At 37.8% G+C, this 22,963-nt stretch overlaps 1 protein-coding gene across 1 annotated transcript in view; it reads left to right on the plus strand.

Moving 5' to 3' along the window:
- Positions 1-22,263, plus strand: part of nhsa (Nance-Horan syndrome a (congenital cataracts and dental anomalies)) — a 108,159-nt gene extending 85,896 nt beyond the window's left edge. The window contains 11 exon segments of the mRNA XM_051096449.1: positions 6,012-6,164; positions 7,605-7,693; positions 7,695-7,742; positions 7,849-7,893; positions 10,650-10,712; positions 13,252-13,447; positions 15,285-15,332; positions 16,812-16,943; positions 17,078-19,945; positions 20,044-20,167; positions 20,267-22,263. Coding sequence (XP_050952406.1) covers positions 6,012-6,164; positions 7,605-7,693; positions 7,695-7,742; positions 7,849-7,893; positions 10,650-10,712; positions 13,252-13,447; positions 15,285-15,332; positions 16,812-16,943; positions 17,078-19,945; positions 20,044-20,167; positions 20,267-20,885 — 4,385 coding nt within the window. The 3' untranslated portion in view covers positions 20,886-22,263.
- Positions 22,264-22,963: the final 700 nt, after the last annotated feature.

The following is a 22,963-nucleotide window of genomic DNA, read 5'->3' on the forward strand; positions in this document are numbered from 1 at the left end:
CATTTGAAGGGCTAGACTTTCCCACGTCGGAAGGTGTGTGTGTTTGGATTGGGGAATGTCAGCGGTCTGGGTTTGGCTCAGGGTTCGTGTCTCAACCAGTGGCTGATGATTAGAGGGTGACTGTAGACTGAAGATGGTGGGTTTGAGCTTGGGAAACAGGACAGCCTTAAGGTACATTCACACTGGCAGTGGTTAAAATTACTGGTGGTAATCAAATCGCTATAGCTGTACTTGCAAGTAGGCTAGAATAGGGATGCATAATATATTAGTGTGGCTGAAACTGGATGTTTAATTGTTGGCGGATCACATGACCCACACTCTGCATTTCAATTGGGAGTTGACATATTGCATGACATCGTTCATTGGCAATGGTTGCTGACACTGATGCAACTTGTTGGCCCTTTTCAGGGTTAAAGGTTATAAAGGTTAGTTTCTGCATCCTTGGAAAAGAGCTGAGATGAAGATTACTGAGAACGCTATGAAATTCAGCACCGTAACTACATAAAATGTTCAGAATGAATGTTCCATTGTAGTTGAAGTTTCTATTAAATGTACTTTCAAAATGAGAATGAATGTTTGAGGTTTTGGAATATCCGGCATGATTCTGCGCCAAGGCCTCCAACTTCAGCTTAACTTTCCATCTGTGGTGTTAAAAATGGCAGTTTTACATGTTCAATCTACGGATAACATTGATGATAGAAGAATAGCACTAGCTTTGGAACGAAAACAAGGAAAAGGATCAGGAAAGGAAAAGTTTCAGTGATAAAGCCTGTTCTGTTTCCCATCTCCACTTCTCATGCCAGAATAAACCTGTTGGCTTATCTCAGATGATACCATCAGTAGACAAGCGGTCTCCATGAACCATTTCTATTGTTTTTAGGACCTGTTCACTCAAGTCTTTGCAGAACTGAGGCGTTGGAGATGGCCAGTTTTGGCCACCTTTGAGATTTCTCTTGATTTGTGTGAACAAGCAGGAATTCACCAAGAATGAACCATGTCTCTTGATATAAATGTTTATTTTGATTGTCTAAATGAATTAATGGATTTATGGCCAGTTCTAAAGCTCAATCTCTATCATGTAATCATAATTTTATCAATAACTGCTGCCAAAACATGCAACCCTTTTTGCACTGAACCTTTGAGTGCTGCTGTGCTCAAAAGTGGTAAATTCACCCCTCTTGTTTCTTTTTCTCAGTTTGGTGTGGAAACACTTTAGAGTGTTTATCAATTAGTTGCAACAGCTGCTGAAGGACCCACATAGACAAATGCCCTTCTCTCTCTGAGATGACTGAGGTGCTTGAGCTGTGGAGGGACAGAAAGAAAGAGCTGTTATTCCAGTTAGAGATCACTGCTGGGTTACTCTTTACCCCATGCTGCTAAACAACTAACAACCAAACAGCTTTATAAGGAAGAGAGCTCCCAGCCCCCTTCCCCAGCACAGCTACCTCTGCCTGGATTAGCTGACTGACTGAGCTTGAGAAATTCTGGAGGATCTAGTGTTGCTTGGCAGAAAATGACCATTTAGTCTAATACACAAAGGAATGAAATTAAAATTTTTCTGCTGGTAGAACCTCAACATCTCAACATGAGAATCCATATGATTTTTGGATTTTCAGTTTAAGTAAAAAGAACTTTTGAGTTCCCTACTGTGTTGATCTATAATGGATTAATACAAATACTTCCGGGTCATAATCACCATTGGCCTTAGTTTTTAATGCGCTTATTATTTATGTTTTGTCCTCATTTAACCCTTCCCAAAAATAACTGAACACCAATTTAAATAGCTTGTTTATATATATATATATATATATATATATATATATAATGCACTGTGTGACTTTTTTTTTTTTTTTTTTTTTTTTTTTTTTTTTGCGTTTAGTTGCATGGTCCTGTCTAAGACGTCAGTGGTGGTTTTCATGTTGTTGGTGAGATGAAGGGCTGCAGGGGCTCAAGGGCTGAGATACTGAGATGCTACTATGATCACCATGGTTGACTGGAGCCATGTCTGTCTGGGTTAAGACAACCAAGAAGGGCATTAGTTCAGTCCTCAGTGGGGGTCTCCCCTTTGGGGAGCACACTTGGAAACCCCACTATAAACCCTCCCCGTGTTTTCCACCACACTGAGTGCCCAGTCACCATCACTTCACCCTACTTACCATGCTGTGGCCTTCACAAAACGAATCATCTCGGACTAATGGATGGGAACATTTCATCCCAAGATTAGAAAAATGGCACTGTAAATAAACATCAAACTAGGGTGAATTCAGGTAAAACGAGCTACATTTTTCACTTCATCCATATGGTCAAGTGCAATTAAACAGCGGAAACATGCTGTTAGGGATTTGTCAGATTAGTCCTTCAAACAGTGGTCACTAAGCATCTTTTCAAGGTCATTGAGGATGTTTGGCATAATGAAGCTTGAGATCAGAGGTTAGATCTTTTGACTTGACTTATGATCTTTCAGAGACTTGTCTAGTTTGATTCATTTCATGGTAAATTTTAAAGGAGATTTGGAAGAAATATAGAGTATATACAGTGTGTATGCTACAGTTAGTCAGTCTTGGGTCAGTAGGATATTTTTTTAAAGAAATTACTGCTTTTATTCAGCAAGGATGCATTAAATTGATCAAAAGTGACAGTAAAGACGTTTATAATGTTTTCGAAATTTTTCCAATAAATACTGTTCTTTTGAACTTTCTATTCATCCCTGAAAACAAATGCATCACAGTTCCCACAAAAATATTAAGCCTCAAAAAACAGATTTCAACATTGGTAATAATAAGAAATGTTTATTGAGCAGCAAATCAGCACATATTTCTGAAGGTTCATGTGACATTGTATCCTTGGTGAGCAGAAAAGATTTTCAAAGACTTTAACATTCACGGAATCTTTCCATTCTACAAAAGGGAAAAAATGGTTATGTTAAGAGGTGATTACTAAAAGAATCTTTAAAGAACCAAAAATGGTTCATTTATGGCTTTGCTGTGAAAACACCCATTTGGAACCTTTGTATTAAGAGTGAATATTGAAATATTGAATATTGAATTTCTTAGTTGTTATAAGGTTCTTTGGAGGAAAGTTCTTGATGTTTTGATTCTAGAAGACTGGTTAGGCCCCCATCGGTTCTTTGAAGCAGGTTTTTCTCTGAACCACAGGTTCTTATATTACATGTGAGATAGTTTGTGGAAGCTTTATTTTTCACACTGAAAGGCAGCGATTACATCTAAGGGTGGGTTCATCTTCACAGTTAGGCACCTTTGATCAAGACCCAGAGTCGGCCCAGGACTCCGGTCCAGCTCACTTCCAGACAGATATTCCCTTTAAACGAAACCTTTGAATCCACTCCCAGATGGGAGAAATCCTTAGAGGGCAAAAATGAGAGAAATAATCTGGCAAAGCTACAAAGGAGAGCGGGGTATGGGATGGTAGAGGTGGTCTGCAGAACAGGCGTATGATCTGAGTGACTGCAGGACAACACAGAGCAGGTACTAGAGGAAATGCTTAGCAGACGCCTCTTGTCTGGTGTAAACAAGGTCCATGATGCATTATCTCAGAAGAGGTCTGCGGAATAGGTTTTGTTTTGGTGATGTCATGCTGTTGAGGTTGTGCAGTTCAGCATGTTTCTGGTGCAGTGAATCATACTTAAATGTGATGTGTGTCATTTCTGGGATGGTAAACATATTTTGGGGTTGGTAAGATTGTTTTGTGTTTTTTGCAATTCTCCTATGCTCACCAAGGCTGCATTTATTTGATCAAAAATACAGTAAACAAAGTTACATTGTGAAATATTATTAAAATTCAAAATAACTGTTATCTATTTGAATATATTTTAAAATGTAATTTATTGCTGTGATGTAAAGCTGAATTTTCAGCATCATTACTCCAGACTTCAGTGTCACATGTCCTTCAGAAATAATTTTACCCAGCGATGTTACTTTACTGACCACTTACAGATGTCATAGAAAGTGCATTTATCATTTGCATCACAAAATGTAATTTTGCTGTAAAGTGTACAAAATATTGATGTGTGTGTGTCTTAAAGGGGCATACGCAGAGATAACACAGACACAGAGTTGTGCTCTATTGAGCTTGTGACCTAGATTGTGCTGCATTAATGCTGCTGTGTGCTAATGACGGCAGGGAAAGAGGAATTGTACGTCTATTCACTCACATTATAGTGAAAACCGCCTGCAGCATCCCACCCAGACACACAGACACTCTATGGCTATTCATAACTGAGACACGAATGTGTGTGTGTGTGTGTGTGCAATATGTGTAATCACAAAACACATCCATTTACTTTTCAACCACAACCACATTGTTGCACCTCTGTTTAGGGGTTCATAATGAAAGTATACTGGGTATGTAAGATTATAAAAATATAAAATAATGCCAGGTCCTTTACTGTCTGACTACCCCAGTGACTGTGCAAGGGTGTAGAGGTGTTTGGTTTAAGCTCATGAATCAGGTGTTTGGCTCCATTAAGACCTTTTGTCCCTCTCACAGTGATGCATTAGCCGCTGACAGATTGCGGTATTGTTTTGCTAATGTTGGGCTATTTGGTCAGCCACTGAGCTTATTTGCTCTTCACACCAGTTGCAGCTTCTCTGAGAGCATTTGAGGAAGTCATTAGAGTGGATTTAGTTTTTCGGCTACTGAGTTAAAGGTCTCATTCTGAGTGACTAGGTCTACATTCTTAAAGGGGTCATCGGATGCCCATTTTCCACAAGTTGATATGATTCTTTAGGGTCTTTATAAAAAAAGTCTACAAAATACTTTGGTTAAAAATTCTCAGTGGTAGTGTAAAACAACACCCTTTTTACCTTGCCAAAATCAGCTCTGCAAAAATCATCCTGTTCTGGTCGAGGTTGCTTTAAATGGTAATGAGCTCTGCTCGCCCCCGCCCCTCTCTTCTCTCTATGGAGTGACGAGCCTGTTTACTTTAGCCGCGTTTAGCCGCCCACGTTTAGCCGCTAAACTTGCTAACTAGTGCATTATTAGGAAAGGTGATTGCAGAGATTCATAAAAAACCCTTATACTCACGTCTGCTGTACGTGAAGCTGGATCACGAATGATTTGCGCAAACATAGACACATTTATGTAGATCGGGAGGTGCATTCCCTTCACAAACAAATGTAATCCACTGCATCTTCAGCGGCTCAGATGTCGGGAGTAAATGACGACCACTAAGTTCATTATTACGTCCAGCAACACAACACCTCAGTCGCTCAATCGGAGATGCTCCAGCATCAGAACAATGGCGGTCGGTCTGTTACAGTTGATTTAGGGCGGGTCTGAGGTAAGACTCTTATGTCAATCAACTAACGTGGGAGCGGCCTCTGTCAGTGTGAGCCACAGAATTGCTCGATTTAAAATTTTACAGATTAATTAAAAACCACTGCATGGATTTTTATAATTATTGGGTAGACGTGTACATACACTGCCAGCACACATTAATGTTCAAACAACATAAAAGTGAACTTTGCATCTGATGACCCCTTTAACCAGCTCATATCATCTGAGGACTATTGTTTCACTTTATGTGAACAGATAATCTTGGTAAAGCTTATAAACTCAAGAGGATGTGCAATAATGCATAAATCTAACAAAATTTAGTGAGGTTTAAAGGTAGGGAAGGAAATGATGTGACGTGTGGCCAAGTATGGTGACCCAGTCTTAGAATTTGTGCCCCGCATTTAACCCATCCAAGTGCACACACACACACACCCAGAGCAGTCGGCAACCTTAGTTGTGGTATTGAGGGTGGAAGAGAGCGCTGATCATTCACTCCCCCCACTGACAATCCCTGCCAGAACTGAGACTCAAAGCTGCAACTTTTGGGTTACAGGTCTGACTCTCTAACCATTAGGCCACAACAACACCATGCTAAATAAGGGGAAAATATGTTTTCTGGACTGAAAAAAACAATTTGTTTGCATCATAAAGATGTCAACATGAATGATAAAATGTGTGGTTCCTAATGTATAAATGATATTTTCTCTTATCTGCAGCATTATCCAACCTGGACATTGAGAGTAAGCTGAGTGGACATTATCAGGCTCCATGGCACCTGCAGAGAAATGTGTTCCTGCCGTCAACTCGGCCCGCGTGTGTGGAAGAGCTGCATCGAAATGCCAAACAGAGCTTGCGGGCACTGTACAGAGGTTAGATATGGTTATAAATCAATACTGATCAGTTACTGATCACCATATTCTTGCTATCACCCAAATACTGAGCTCATCATCATCCTCAAGTTCAGTGTCAGCGAAACACTGCCCTCTAGTGGAGGGAGGTGGAAGCATCAAATCTTAATAATGTGATTTGTTCTGAAGGACCAGTGTTATTTTAGTATACTTTACTATTATATTTTTGGTTAATATGTTGTCAGTATTGTTAATTTGTTAATATTATTGTCAGTCTTCTTTTCAATGTTATTTTCAGTTTTAGCAATTTTGTGAAGAGCCTTTGTCATTTTTATTATTTTTTTTAAATATTTCTTTATGGCTTTAGATTATTTTTTATCTCATTTTTTTTTAAAGTAATTTTAGTACTTATATATATATATAGAGAGAGAGAGAGAGAGAGAGAGTTTTTCATCTAAGCTTAAGTTTTTCATCTAATATTTATATTTTATTTAATCTTTATTTCATATAACAGAAATATTTAATATCTTTAATTTAAGTCAGTAATAACAACACTATAAATGGCAGTATTTATTTTCAGCATTTTCAGTTTTTATTTTGTTTTAATTGTTAGTAATTTTTAAATCCTTTTGTAATATGTGACCCTGGATCATAAAACCAGTAGTAAGAAGCATGGGTATATTTGTAGCAATAGCCAACAATACATTGTATGGGTCAGAATTATCGATTTTTCTTTTATGCCAAAAATCATTAGGGTATTAACTAAAGATCGTTTTCCATGAAGATATTTTGCAAATTTCCTACCATAAATATATCAAAACTTAATTTTGATTTAATAATATGCATTGCTTTCTTTTAATATATATATAGTTTTGGTTACATTTGGTTACATTTCTAATTTTTGTTTTTGCTGTTTTTTCAAGTTTTTCACATTCTGATATTTAGATTTTATCTAATTTATCTAATGTTTACATTTTATTTCAGCCTCATTTCAGTTAACAAAAAATATTTGCAAAAGTTTCAGATTTAGTGTTAATGTAAGTTCAGTAACAACACTGTTAATGACACGATAAATAAAAACTATTAAAACTATAATAAATATATGAACATTTTAATTATTAAAACAGTATAGATTAATTTGTAATGTGTAATGCAGATAAGCAAAGGGGGAAATTAGCATAAGAATGTAAAAATATTGAAAGTAAAACAAGTGGAAAAAGGACAGTGTGACTTATGATTTTCTATGCTATTCCTAAATGCTAGTGTGCTTGCAAGCATCACTATTACATTGCTCTTAGTTAATGTTAGTGATTTGAGCAAACTCCAACAGTACGTATTAAACTTCAGTGTAACCCGTCCAGCACCATTTGTGCTCCAGAAATGATTTATTCCTCAAAATGTACTTCTAGTTGATAAAACTGACTTACAGATTTTTCCGTTGTGTGTGTAACTGCTCATCAGACCAGCAGCAGAGGCAGGAGATCAGCGAGAGAGAGCGCAGGGTGACCATTTCCATCTCCATGGCTCCGCCCATGCCCACCTACCCGTCGCCCCCGAGCACACCACAGACGCCAGCAGAGAGAGAGACACCTCACCACGGTAAACATCTGATCACCTGTCTGCACAATGCCTATTACTGGAGCTCTGATCTATAGAGTGATTTCTTGTAGACGGAGTGTTGATGATAGTGTGTCTGTGTGTTCAGGAAAGGACAGAGAGAGACATAGAAACTCAGACAACACAAGCACAGGTAAACACACACCTGTGTGTCACACAGAACCTTGTCTGACCCGCTGCACTGCATGGAGATCTTTGATGTTAGCTAAATGGATCCATCCTTGTGCTACTTTATGTTTGTATTTTTGCCTTGTGAAAAAGAAGTTCACTTTAAAAAAAAAAGAGTACTTATTATGCAATGAATATTCTTTGAATATATCATAGTTTAAATTTATATTAAATGCAGTTTAAAGAGTTTTTTGACCCACTTAAATAGTTTATTTTGTCTTTGAAATATGGTTAAAGTATACTGCTGAACATTTACAGTAAACTAAAATGCACTTGAATATAATTTCTACTGAAACTTTTATGTCATGTATTTAAATGTATTTAATTACACATTTGTAATGATGAGGTTGCAATTAAGTACCTTTATATTTAATTATTATATTTACTTCAGACTGTCACCTCCATTTCTAAACAAACACAAACCTAAATGGTTGTAATTCATGAATTCTTTGGAATACATACCTACGGCTGGCATTCAAAAAAATTGAAGTGTAAAAAAAGTTTTAGAAGTTTACTGTATAGAAAATGTACTGTACTAAAAAAAGTTTATTTTGTAAACATATTTTTACATGTAAAATTGCTATAAAATTAAACCGACCTGTCTAAGTTAGTTATGTTCCGAATTTGAAGTTAATATCACAAAAAAGTAGGTTCCTGTGAGATTTTGTTTAGGCGTTATAACAAAAAATAGCCACTAGGTGACACCCAAACACTGAATTTGTACATTCCTGTCACAATATTATTTTGTTTTGTTTTGATTATAAAAAATTCATTTGTAAAATTAAACTGGACAATGCCCACTGGGGGAGGAGCCCACTAAAAGATGTTAATGTACCATTTCCATGGTCATGCATTGTCTAAATTCAAAATGGTTTTCACAAGATACATTTGGAATCATTAAGCTTTCAAATGATATCTAATTACTAAAATCTGACCCTGGACCACAAAACCAGTCTTAAGTGGCTGGGGTTTATTTGTAGCAATAGCCAAAAAAACATTGTATGGGTCAAAATTATTGATTTTTGTTTTATTGCAAAAATCATTAGGATATTAAGTAAAGATCATGTTCCATAAGATATTTTGTAAAATTCCTACTGTAAATATATCAAAACTTAATTTTTGATTAGTAATATGCATTGCTAAGAGCTTCATTTGACAAATTTAAAGGTGATTTTCTCAAAATTTAGATTTTTTTGCACCCTCAGATTCCAAATTGTCAAATAGTTGTATCTCGGCCAAATATTGGTCTATTATAGCAAACCATACATCAATGGAAAGTTTATTTATTAATGTATAGATCTTAATTCGGAAAAAATGACCCTTATGACTGGTTTTGTGGTCCAGGGTCACAAATATGTGACATATACCAGGTTGGATGTAATATTGAACAAAACAGTTATTACAGAATAATAGAGTTAAAATTATAATCGCAAGTATTTACATGTGGTTTATTATGTTAGTCAACATGTTAAAACATGTACTTATTAAAACATTATTAAAACATTATAAATTAAAAATGTACTTTAAAGTAAAACTTTTCTTGTAACGTTAAGTACTTTAAAAAATATATATGAAAGTGTAGCCTTTTATTAAATTATTATTATATTATCTGCAAGTACAACTGCTTAAAAATATACTTTTTAGGACTTTAAATACACTACAACTGCACGTGTAATAGAATTTAGCACACTTCTTTTTCACAAGGGTCAAACCTTGTGAAGCATGCATGTATGTCACAGTAATTTAGAGACTTTTCTTTGCACTGATGTTCGTAAAATCATTATGTTTTAGATTATTTGTTCGTTTTCAGTCTCATAGCTTGCATCTATGAATCATTGTGAATAAAGCAGATCCAGATAAACAACTATATTAGCCAGGTTTGCCAGTTTCTTTGATTTTTTTTTACCCATGCATAAGTCATTTCAGTTTTTTAATGATTCTTTTGATCTAGCTGATCTAAAAAAAACAGGGAGTGTCTCTCTGGATGTCGTGCTTTAAGGACATTAAGCACTTACTCATTTGTAGTAGGCTGGTCATTATGAAAATAACTCCTGTTTTGCAGCCATGTGGACAAACAACATTCATTGTTCAGCCTCCTATAACACTATTTATTTCAGGATGTTCATAGGTTGCTGAAAGGAGTTCAGTCAGTTGTGCTGGATCTTTACTTAGTACTCTGTGATGTAAAGTAACAGTTCACCCAAAAATGAAAAGTTGTGAAAATGTACTCACACTAAAGCAATCCAAGAGAAATTTAGCAGTACATTACTTGCTCACCAATGGATCCTCTGCAGTGTATGTGTGCTGTAAGAATGAGCTGATAAAAACATCACAATAGTCCACAAGTAATCCACACTCTAGTCCATCTACTAATGTCTTCTGAAAAGCTGTGTAAGAAACAAATCCAGCGTTGAGGCATTTTAACTTAAAATCGTCACTTCTGGCCAAAATGCGAGCCCTTAATCCATAATAACTTTTTATCTGAATTGGGTGTGGTAAATATTTCAGTTCTGCAGAACTGAGGATGTCTTCTTAATTGTATATAATCACCTAAATCTATAACATTACGTTGTGTTTTGACAAGCACAGTGAATCAAGGCTGTTCCTTTAGTTTGTTCTTCCAGTTCTGATATGCAAGCAGATGCATTCTCATTGTGTTCATATCTGTGTTTATGTTCATCCTCATATTCATGTCCATCTTTGTGTTTGTATGTGTTGTAGTTCCAAAGCACCCGGTCCTCCTCCCCTACTGAGTGTTGTCATTTTTCCCCGTGGAGCAGAAAGGTATTCTACCTCCGAACGTCTCCGAAATCCTACATTCATGCTGATCTGGAAACAGTTTTACATCCCTAATCGAATCAGAATCATGGGCATGAGGCCAAAACTGCTTCCGGATCAGTGGTTTAACAGAAAATCTTTCATAAATAAGATTTGGTTTGGCAGAATCTTCAAGACATGTCAGTGTTAAAGTTTTATTTTGAATGTTTGTTCAGATGTTGTTAGCTTCTAAATATAAACCAAATCTTAACATTTGTCTAACATCTATAATTCTTTAAAAGTCTTCTAATGCTAATACCTTCTAACATATGCATTACGCCTGAACTTTCATCTGGATATGCCAACATTAAAATGATGGTCTGTGCATGTATATGCAAATCTGATTTGTGGTAAATGTGTGTGAATTGATTTTCAGGGGCATTTTTGACCTTTATATACAGCATACACTAACATCCAAAAGTTCTTTCTTATTAAAGAAATCACTACTTTCACTAACTTTCTATTCATAATAGAATCCTGAAAAACTATTTTTGCAGTTTTATGTCTGGGAACAAAAAAGTTCTCAAAAAGAGAGAGAAAAAAACAATAGTGAGATAAAAAGTTCCAAATACCTGTTTCAAAAGTTTTTGAACAGTAAGATTTTTTTATTTTTTAAGTCTGCATTTGTTTGATCCAAAGTACAGCAAAAACAGTACAATTTTGAAATATTTTTACTATTTAAAATAACTGTATTCTATTAGAATATATTTTAAAATGTAATTTATTCCTGTTATTTTAAAGCTGATTTTTTAGCGTCATTACGCCAGTCACATGATCCTTCAGAAATCATTCTAATATTCTGCTCAAATCAATTTAATATTTAAAAAACAGTAAAATCTTACCTGTTCAAAAACTTTTGACTGGTAGTGTATTTCGAATTTTATGTTTATTTTTTCCCAGAATTGAGAGAAAATGGGTGGAAATGGACTTCCATATGTTTTTATGGTCACTTTAAATTATCTTCAACGTCTTTGCCCTTGTTTCTGACCCTGTAGAAATCAACACGTGCACAGCCTAATAAAGCATTGCCCTTCTCATAGCCTCTCCAGCATTATGCTCCTGAAATACTATGTGAGGAATGTCTACGGGAAACACACACACACGGAAATGCGCAAGTCTGAGGTTTCCTAATGACAGGGTTTCGAGGGTAGAGCCGCTGTCTGACTGCGTGTGTGTCTGTGGCAGAAATATATAATTGCCCATCAACTCCCGGCACTGTGGCTTACCCACAAACCCCTGCCTGAGTGCCTGACTCCAAGATAGATGCTTTAGAGAGTGAACATATGAACAGAGACACTGTCATGAGTTCCCTTTTGAAATTTTCTCTTCAGCTTACACTTGTCACCTGTCTTTTCTGATCCATTTCAAGGCATATACAGGGTCTGAAATTAATGTAAAATAATTTTTAATAATTATTTATGACCAGTTGTATTTATGTACATTTTTATATATTTATTGTTTGATCACTTGTTATTGGTACAAGGTCACCCTAGACATACTATAACTTTCACTTTCTCTGGTTTCCTCGTGCTCCTTTACGCTCTGTGTTTCTGTCTTTCTGGTGTTAAACTTCATGAATGGCATTCTTTCATTCCCCTGATGTCTCATTTCTTTTCTAATCAAAACAGCTTTTGAACACGAGCCAGATGGAGAAATCAAACCGTCACATTTGGCTCTCTTCCAGCCCCCTACTTTCCCTCCTCTCCTGCTCATTTTGGCTCTGTACGCTCCTTTTTTTCTTTTCTTTTTTTCTGCTTTGATCCTGTGTTTTTCAGAACTCCACTTCACCCCTTGCCCTTCATTTCAGCGCCGGCAAACAAAACGGCCATAAACTCCCTTTGATTCGGTCCGTCTGTTTTTGTGGTGCTTTCTTTTTTCTTTTCGTCCTCCTCTGGTTTTGGGAGAAGTTTCCGTGGTAACACAATTTTTTTGGCTGCTGTTTATTGTGAGATCCTCATTGGCCGGCTGGGAAAAGGACACACAAAGACTCAATATCACAGCTCGCTTTAACACTGTGCATGTTCATATGTGGCTGGGTGACAGCCACTAAACTCTCCAAACCTCTTTAGCTAACACTCTGTAAACTCCACAAGGTAAGTTCACTGATTAGATTAACTGCTAAGTTAAGTATCTGTCAGGATTTAGCAAGTGTACTTCAGCTGATGCAGTGGGTGACAGCTGAAAAGTAGGAATTGAATTTGAATTGTGGTGTATGCTTCATGTAGATATGCATTTGCTTCATTCCTTGTAACTTTTTCCTGAAACGGTTTACACTAGTGCATCTCCACTGTCATTTGCTTTGCATGTTTCAGTGCTTCTTTATGCATGTGCATGTAGCTTTTACAACTAAAAAAAAAAAAAAAAAAAAAAGTGTTCTCTAATTTTAAGTACGTTGTTCCACTTTTCATGAGGTTTTAATGAATAAAGCACATGGAACCATCGTCGATTTGTTAGATACAAGAGATTTCCCCACCTCACTAACCTCTTCACTGTTTTCTTCTTCTAGGTTCCTCCTCCATTGGATTCAGATTCAGAGGTGGTGGCTTTGGGCCACTGGCCGAAGTGCCCGATCCCAAACGTGCCCTCGACGCTGGATAAACAGACCAACTGGGCTGGAATCTTACCACTGCCCACCCCAGAAGAAAAGATGAAGACGGACTCTCAAGTCATCACCTCATGCATTGTTCCCATTAACGTAACAGGTAAATGTCCCCTAGTGTTTGCTGTTGATAATGCATGCTGAGTCAGGGCTGAGTATGACACTTAAATGGTAGTTCATAGCAGCATATAATGCTTTTTGTAAAATAAAATGTCATTATTATAATAAGGAAAATTAAAGGCTACATTCATTTTAGTATTGCTCAACTACATACTATTGGGCTCAAGTCTGGTGTCGCTGTCACTACTGAAGGAGAACTTTGGTCCATTAGGATCTAGTGATGTTGTAAAAGTTGGTGTACAAACATTTTTTTCCTCATACATTGCTAGTAAATTTTACAAACAATTACAAAGAAATGGCAAGTAACACATGGAATTAATTGATGCTCCAGTAATCTTTTTAAAATCATTTTATTTACAACCTTTTTTTTTCACTGTAAGGGAATCAGATAACGCCAGAAGCTTTTGTGCCAATTCTTGATTAAAATGCCATTTTTGGCATTGGCAATTAACTGTAGTAGTAGCAGTAGTAGTAGTTCTAGAACATAACTATTAGTACATCTTGTGTTTTTATTTTTTATAAATACATTTTAGCTATTTTTTGTATCTCATATACTATCAAATGTTCTTATCATCAGCCCTCAGTAGCCATTTAAAAATTAAATTTTTAAATATTGTTGTCCTCAAATATTTAGCATTAGCTATTTCAACCTAATTCCTGCACCAGAAATGACAAGATATTGTCTTTCATATTTTGCCATGATAGTTTTGTTAGCGCAAGAACAGTTAGTAATGCTTTATAATACCTTTCATTAATAGTTCATGAACAAACATTATATAATGCTTAACAGATCATTAGTTAATATATATATTAAAATAGCTAGAAATGTGAGATAATGTGCTTGTTAATGTTTACTAATAAACTTACTAAACTACCTAATGACAGATTATTATTTCATGTAAACTAAAATACTTACAAATGTCATCAAACTTTCAATTCACATGATCATGCACTTCTTGAAAATGATTTTAACAGATGGTGTACAAAGATTAAAAGCTTTTGTTAATGTACAACACTTGCTGCTATTGATGTGTGATATAGGTAAGGTTGGGGACAGGTGGGAAGGTTAAAGGGTTGTACAGAGTACAGGGTACATTTGTTTTCTCCTCTTGATTTATGACTCAGGGAATATCTTGTTTAATGATATACACTGTTGGGTACTGCAAAAACACAAATGATTAATACATGATTTGTAAAGATGTGTAAATAGGGTGAATCCAGGTCATTCAGGACACTTTTTACAATTGAGATGACTGCTCATAAAAGGACTAATGATTAGTAAATGCCTATAAACATTTACAAATGATGAATAGATTTCAACTTTTATAATGGTATTGGGTTCTGCAAAAAACATGAACAAATGATTAATAAATGATTTGTAAAAATATGTAAATAGTAGAAGTCTACACAACAAAGGCAGACTCAGTATGTGACCATTACAGACTGTGATTGAGTTAGTAAATAATTAGTTAACATTGTTTGTTATATGCTTAAAATGACTAAAAATCAAATTTTTCGATGTAAAAAAAGAGCATTAGGTAATACATGAACGTAAGATTTGAATCTTTTGTGTAATTACTTTCTGTTTCTATATATGCATATATATATAATTTAATGATCTGTTAAGCATTATATAATATTTGTTAATGATTCATTAATGACAGTTATTATAAAGTGTTACCAAACAGTCTACTGTATGTTACATCTCATATCTAAATCTAATTGAGAGCATCAACATCTTGACCAAAGTTCTCCACTGGCATCAATGAGCAGAAGGATTTCCTTGTGAGAACGCTGAATTTTGCGTGTATTGTTTTCAGAGGAGGGCGCCAACGCTACTTCCCCCTCAGCGATATCAGCTTTCCTAAGTGAGAGACCTTTTACATGTCCATTAAGTTTCCCCCTTCAGTATCAGTGCCACTTCATTCCCTAACCATCACCATCTAGAATACCGTGCCATCTCAGCCATAATAATGCTCTCATTTTGGCTGTTGTAGCTTCCTAATTTAATGAAAAAAGCAGTTTCAAAATTGACATTACCAGCCCATACTAGTAAAAGTCGCTGCTAAGTGGCCACTATATACACTAACTTAATACATTAACAGTTAGTAGTCCTGAAACATATATCGCTTTAAAACAGTTTCTAGTTTTAAAGGATAGATTATAAATGCTTTGGACTTTTGCCATTTTAGACTTTTAGACCTTTTGCTAAAAACCATGGGCTGCTGCGCTGTTTTTTGCTGTTTCTAGTTGAAGGTTGAATAAGGCCATGATCAAATCCTCTTTATTCCATGACATGTGATTAATGTTTTAACACAGATGAACCATGGTTTTGAGAAGTTTCATTTTTCAAGTTGTCAAAAGTGCCCAAGCCTAAGAATCACTCAAATACATTAGAATAATAGTATTAGACACACTAGAAAGTAGGTTAAAATCTGCAAGTCATGAAATTTGAAACAAAAAAGTTCTTAGTTGTCGTGGTAACTTACTCTGTGCCAGGAAATGCAAAGAGTCAAGAAAGCGTTTTGTGCATGCTAATCAGTTGCATTAGAATTACAAAGAGGCCAAATATATCTACTCCGGGCTTGACTGGAATGGGACTTTTGAGGTGCGTGTCAGCAAGGATTGAGTCAAAGACAGTGTTCATTAGAAATTGCACATCACAGGCACAGTGGTGTAATTGGTGCTCAAAGGGCCAAGCTTGCGATCACATGAGAGTCATGATGCATGACACTGGACAAACATCAAAACAAATACAGCTTCAAAACAAGAGTACAGCAGCAGACTGCGGTCTAGAGTAAGGCTGGGGTCGGGTAGGACAGTGATATTCCCATTTTCAACCCTGGTTGTTTTCTGTTCTGACGTCCTGAATATGTCGCTCCTTTCACCTTGCATGACATTGCGTATTGTCCAATGTACTTTTGTGTCAGTTAAAATATTTTAACATGACTGAAAACCATCTTTTTTGTTGCATTTATGATTTTATAATACATGCATTTTTTTCTTCTGAAATGTGTTGTTAACCTTGTGTGATGATGCATAACTTGTGTGGACAGTCGGACTTTATATGTGATATGTGAAAGTACTGTTATATAAAATATTATAGCAAATAAATAAAACTTTCAACATATATAAATACTGAATAATATATTTAAGAATATATTGTTAAAATTATTTTATTAATTTAGAAACATTCTTAGTAAATGAACATGCAATTATTATGACTAAAATATTGTATTTACCATGAAAAATCTCTGTGGTTTATGAGTGTGAGAAACATGGGAGGGAGAAGTAGAAAAAAGTGGCTTGCACCCAACCACCTCTCACATGTCTGGTGCTCTTTGCAGGGGTTGGGTTCGACAGAGAGGCCAGTGTGCGCTGCTCACTAGTCCATTCGCAATCAGTGCTTCAACGGCGGAGGAAGCTAAGGAGACGGAAAACGATCACAGGCATTCCCAGACGAGTGCAGCAGGATTTTGGTGTGTGAAGCTGTAACATTCTCCTATTACTCTTTGTGTTTTACATTACTTGTTTATTTACAGCATAGAACATGGCATATAATAAGAGTAAATGCCATGTGTAAAACATTAAAAAAAATGTAATCATTTTATAGATTCTGATGAGTCTCCGGTGGCCAGAGAACGTACCGTGATAGTCCACACCAACCCCGAAATTTGCCAAGAGGATCTCATGCTCTCTCGTCTCAGCACCAAGGACTCTGGTTGCCAGACAGAAGAATTTCTGATTGTTGGGGCTGCACCCTCACGTAGACGGATCAGAGCACAAAGGGGGCAGGGTGTGACTGTGTCACTGTCCCATTCCACGGGCAACATATCTTCTCTGCCTGACAACTCTGACACAATGTTCACTGCCTCAGTAGGCTCCCGTCTGCGTTCCCGAAGCCTCCCACGTGAGGGAGGGCGACTGGTGGACGAAGGTCATGATGACAGTGATGAGGATGACGAGGAGGAGGATGAGGAAGAACTGTCTCCATTTGAGGCAGAGGACTTCCTTCCGGGCCCAGGGGAACATATTCTAAAAGATGATGGAGAAAGCACTGATGATCAGGCAGTCCCAGAGGGCCAGCATAACAGTTTGAAATTCAAGCAGCATCCTGGAAATACAGAAGATGACTGGATGGAGAGGGGTCGATCCCGTCTGCCTCGAAAAGCTGACATGGGTAGCTGTGAGATTTCCTCCAGTTCTGATACATTCAGTAGCCCCATTCACTCTGTTTCCAATGCTGGCGTGCTGACTAGCCAGATGGACCACAAGGAGGATCACCAGTCCTCAAGTGGCAATTGGAGTGGTAGCAGTTCTACGTGTCCCTCCCAGACATCAGAAACCATTCCACCGGCAGCCTCACCCCCACTCACTGGATCATCCCACTGTGATTCAGAACTATCGTTGAATGCAGCTACCAATACTAATGATGACTCCACCGGCTTCATTATTGATCCATATCCTGGAGACCGATCACAAGGCCTCCGTAGCCATAGGACAGGTTCATTCACTTCCACTGCAACTGACATGCTTGATGATGCTGGAGTCAGCACTGCCAGTGAGGGTGAGTGGAGCTATCCACAATACAGGCACAACATGCCTTGCCACCCGGACTTCAGTCCTGAGCACTCTAGGGCAGAGAATATCCTAGCATGTCCCAGTTTTGCTAGCATAGCCACTTTTGAAAGTTTAACAGATAGGCCACCTTCTGAAAAGGCTGACACCACCTCACACTTTTCTGTAGATGCCGAGGGCTACTATACCTCCATGCACTTTGACTGTGGTCTTAAAGGTAGCAAAAGCTTCACATATAACTATGCATCTGTAGACCAGCAGCAGGCAGAATATGGACATCAAACAAACACACTTGGGAGACGTAGTCTCTCTCTAAGGAAACCAAAGGTGAAGCCATCCCCTCCAAAACGCAGCTCATCCTTGAAGAAAATAAGCAGCCATGTTGGACCTCCTGCTGACAAGAATGAACCAAAGATTGCTGGTGGTCAGAACAAATCTATGTCTTCCGGTGAGAGAACACAGCATGTGGGGTTGAACGGAGGCTGCTCGAGTCAGCTGGAGAGTGAGGAGCCACTGGGGGCTTGGGGTGTTGAGAGCTCTACAGAGATTCCAGAAGTTGCTTTGTTTGGCTCCACAGAAACACATTCCTTCAAGGATGAGGGAGCTGTCCAGTCAGACTATGCAGACCTCTGGCTTCTTAATGACTTGAAATCCAATGATCCTTACAGATCGTTGTCAAATTCCAGCACAGCTACGGGTACCACTGTCATCGAATGCATTAAGTCACAGGAGAGCTCTGAATCCCAGACTTCCCAGTCAGGATCTAGGGCCACCACTCCTTCACTACCATCAGTGGAAAGCGAGTTTAGATTGCCTTCACCAGAAAAGCTGGTAGGTCTAGCATCACCTTCCAGCGGGTACTCAAGCCAGTCAGAGACACCAACATCATCTCTTCCGTCGGCTTTCTTCCCAAACGCTCACCCAATGTCCCCTACCGGTGGCAAAAGGAAGCCCAAAGTCCCAGAGAGGAAGTCCTCACTTGCTTCCTTGCAGCAGTACTCATCCAAAAGGGACCTGGAATTGCCTGTCATACCTCCCTCCCACCTTGACCTAAGTGCCCTTCCCAATGTCAGCAAGCCTTCAATTCACAAAAACCAGATGCATATCCTCCACCAGAGCAAACAAAAGGCAGCAGCTTTAGCAGAAACCAAGCGTGAGAGTCTGGCAACTTCGGTTTCAAGTGATGAGCTGGCAGTCACTAGTCCTTTGGCCATCACTCCTACGGTACTTCGTTCAGTTCAGCTACGTTCAGTAGGCAAATCTGGAGAAGGAAGCCTCGATCGACCTATAACTGATACTGCCACTAGGCCTAAGTGTCCCACTGTGACTATCATTACCCCACCTACTCACAATAAACCCCATGAAACTAGGAAGCCTCCACCCTATAGACCCCTTCTCACAGAAACCTCCTCTCAGGACAATTGTGAATCACTGTTTACCCCAGTAGATGGACTAGCTGCTAAGAATATAGCAAGCCATTTTGGTGCAAGAAATAGATATGACCGATTAGCCCCATCACCTCTTTGGAGCATGGCTGCATTTAAGACCCAGTCTGAGCAAGTGAACATGGATGAAGTGACGTCTGAGAATTCTCGAGAAGTTGCAGAAGAGGTGAGCACCTCAAGTCATTTATTTTCCCAGAGCAGTCTGGAAGTAGAGAAAATCCAGCCATTGAAATCTGAGCCAAATGAGGGAATCCCTGGTCAGAATGGTCTAGTGAAAAGGTCAGATAGTCTTGACCAAGTGCCTGACATTGTCAATCAAAGATCAGAGACAATGCAAGCTTATCTAATCAGCAGTGCTGGAGAAGAATCTGTAACATCAGGTGTTCCAACCAGAAGTGCCTCACAGGAACTTGTAGAGGAAGAGTCAACACCAGACACGGAGGACTATTTTAGCAAAGGTTTGTTAGTGTAATATTTGTATTACTATGTAAACTAGCTGACATTTCAATGTTTCAGACATGTTGAATTGGAATGAGTTTCAGAATTTCTCTTTCAGAGTCCACACCAAGTGATCCAACCGTGTCCCCTCTGACAGACGAATCCAAAACTGAGGATGATAGCGTTTTTCTTTCACCAAGTAAAAGTCGCACAACAGAGGATCTCTTTGCCATGATTCACAGGTGTGTTTCAAATTTATCTAGTATATTTTTGATCTGAAAAAAGAATTAAAAATCTCAAAATGCTTATTTTGTCTTACTGTTTGTGTTTTGCCATCTCAGGTCAAAACGAAAAATGCTGGGCAGGAAAGATTCTGGAGAAATGTCAGTGCGGAGCCGTTTAGCTGTTGTTTCTGGGAATGGCTCTGCAACTTCTCCCGCAACCTCGCCAAGCACCCCAAACATGCCTGTAAGTCCATCGACTCAAGCTGGGGCTCAGAGAACCCCGGGCCCAATTTACAGGAGTGCCAAAAAGTCCAGTACCTCAAATGAAGAGTTCAAATTGCTGCTGTTGAAAAAGGGAAGTCGGTCCGACTCCAGTTATCGCATGTCAGCTACAGAGATCCTAAAGAGCCCTATTGCACCCAAAAGTCCTGGTGAGTTCCTGATGGATGGTTCTAGACCATTTGACGAGCCACTTTCTCCTTTACAACAGCAACTTCTAGAGGGAACTCCTGAGCAAATGCCCAGCCCCTTTCCAAAATCATATGCTGAGGGCTTTTCCACAAAAGCTTTTCCCACATCTGCCTCAACTAGACAAGGCCGGTCGAGGATGCCGCCAGCTGCAAACAGCAGCCGCTACAGCACACGTAGTCGGCTGTACACTGCTCCAATGCAGGCCATATCAGAAGGGGAAACCGAAAACTCAGATGGAAGCCCACACGATGATCGTTCCTCCTGAAAAATGCACCTTCGACTATTAGCATCAGTCTAGATACGTTGTTGACATCTAGTCAATAATGCTGGGCACATGGCATACTCAATATTTTTAAGTATCTGTTCTTAAGAAGACCATAAACCGTAGACAAACTACGTAGTATCTGTACCCATTTGTATCAAGAAAAAAAACATTCTAATGATGATTTTCAGTAGTGGTGTTCCAATAACTTCCATGAGCGTATTTATTTTATGTGAATGCTTTATTTGGGAAAACTACATGATAAAAATCCATCACTTTGTAATTATTCACAGTTGATCAGTTGCGGATGTTTTTTGTCACATTTAGCATTGTCTAGAAAGATAAAAACAGTACTGTACTGGGGTAACTGTGAAAATGGGTCCAGACGGTATTAAAAGAAGGGAAATCTTTCTTCTACCTTACAAACAAACTGTTTATGGCAGACAGCTTGGGACAATCAAAGAGTGGCCTTTTGTATAGTTAGCTGTAGCATGAATGGGCTAAGTACTTTTGAGTTAGCCCACAACTGGATCTTATTGGGCAAGAAATGTAGCTGCGTTGGAATATCCTGATGGCCAACCACTATTTTGCACTTCTTTTGGTACTGAGAAAATGTCAGACATTTTAGAGAAACCTTACAAAAATGCCACAAAAGACAAAGTGACATGAAAATAAATATCTATACACAGAATATACATTTTTAAAAATATGTATTTTTAACGAGATTAGCTTAAAAAGGTAATAGACTCTGGCATATTTGGCAGTTTTAAGATATTGACATTTTTAATGTGACATCTAATTTTAAACAATGCTGTAATTAATGACCACATGATTCTTCCCTTTCATTCAATATTTATCTTTTTAAAGCGAATTTCTTTCGCAAAAATCAACCCATTGTTTCTATATCAATAAACTGATCTAAGAAAAAACGACAACAGCTACAACACAGGCACTAAACGTATTCTGTGAATACTGTACCAATTGTTTCCTATATATATATGATTCTGCTCATTATGAAGTGATTTTTTTGTAATGGATCACTGACCCACACAGCAGGACTAATACTGTGCAAGCGTTTTACAGCCAACTTGAAATTATGCCTCTACCGCAGTAGTTGTAGCTTTTGTATATTTCACTTTAATAGATCAAATTAACTGCATGCAATAAAACGTACGAGAGGAGCCAATACATCATGTTTTTAAGCGTATCAAGGAATTTGCCTCACCAAGATGTCAGCTTTGTGAGGCAATGAGCTGGAATTTTTTTGTCAAAAATCAGATTGAAACACTCTTGACAATCTTTTTCAAAAACCTTTGTATGTAGTAAACAGACTATGGCAGAATAATATTGTAGAAGGATAAGTAGAAGTTTTAGAAGTGCGTAGTGGAAGTGCTTTTGGTCAGGAGGCTTTTGCAGTTTGTGTTGCTTTGGGTTTGAATTTGCGATGTTGAGAGGGCAATGAGGAAAGTTACGAGAAGGACTTAAAGTTGGATATCGTCCTTGAAACTGATGGAAAACGTATTCTTTTCTCAATGCTTTTGCTGTTTGTAGCACAGACAGTAAAATATCCAAAGAAAGACTACAGAGGTGTAGAGTCAAGTCAGACTGAGAGACAGAGCAAGTCTGCAGTAAGAGGGTTTGCGTCTTGATAGTCATATAAAGATTTGCTTTTGCTGGAGCAACAAATAAATCAGTGCGTATGAGGATGTGCTGAAAAGGATGCAGAGATTGTAAAAAAAGGTCGCAAAGGACAGATGAAAAAACGTGGACTTGCACTACTGTTTGGTTATCATTCAGCTTCTTTTTTAAATCAGTTTCCAAGAGCCACCTCATGTTTTCATTTTGGTACTAAAGCGAAAGGATTGTTAGTTTCTTGCTGGCTTTTATGAAATATTTGGCTTTGATAAATTGATGACTGCAGATTTATTTATGGATTTATGGACTTACATTTTTCTTTTCAGAAGTTAAGCTTTAGTGGGAAAACACTGGTTTTAAAAGACAGATGAATTTAATGCAGAAAATAAAACCACTTATAAATAATATAAAAGATATTAATGGCATAAGCTACTATGTTAATGATC

The sequence above is a fragment of the Labeo rohita genome, chromosome 23 (assembly GCF_022985175.1).
Source record: "Labeo rohita strain BAU-BD-2019 chromosome 23, IGBB_LRoh.1.0, whole genome shotgun sequence".
NCBI classification, from domain to species: Eukaryota; Metazoa; Chordata; class Actinopteri; order Cypriniformes; family Cyprinidae; genus Labeo; species Labeo rohita.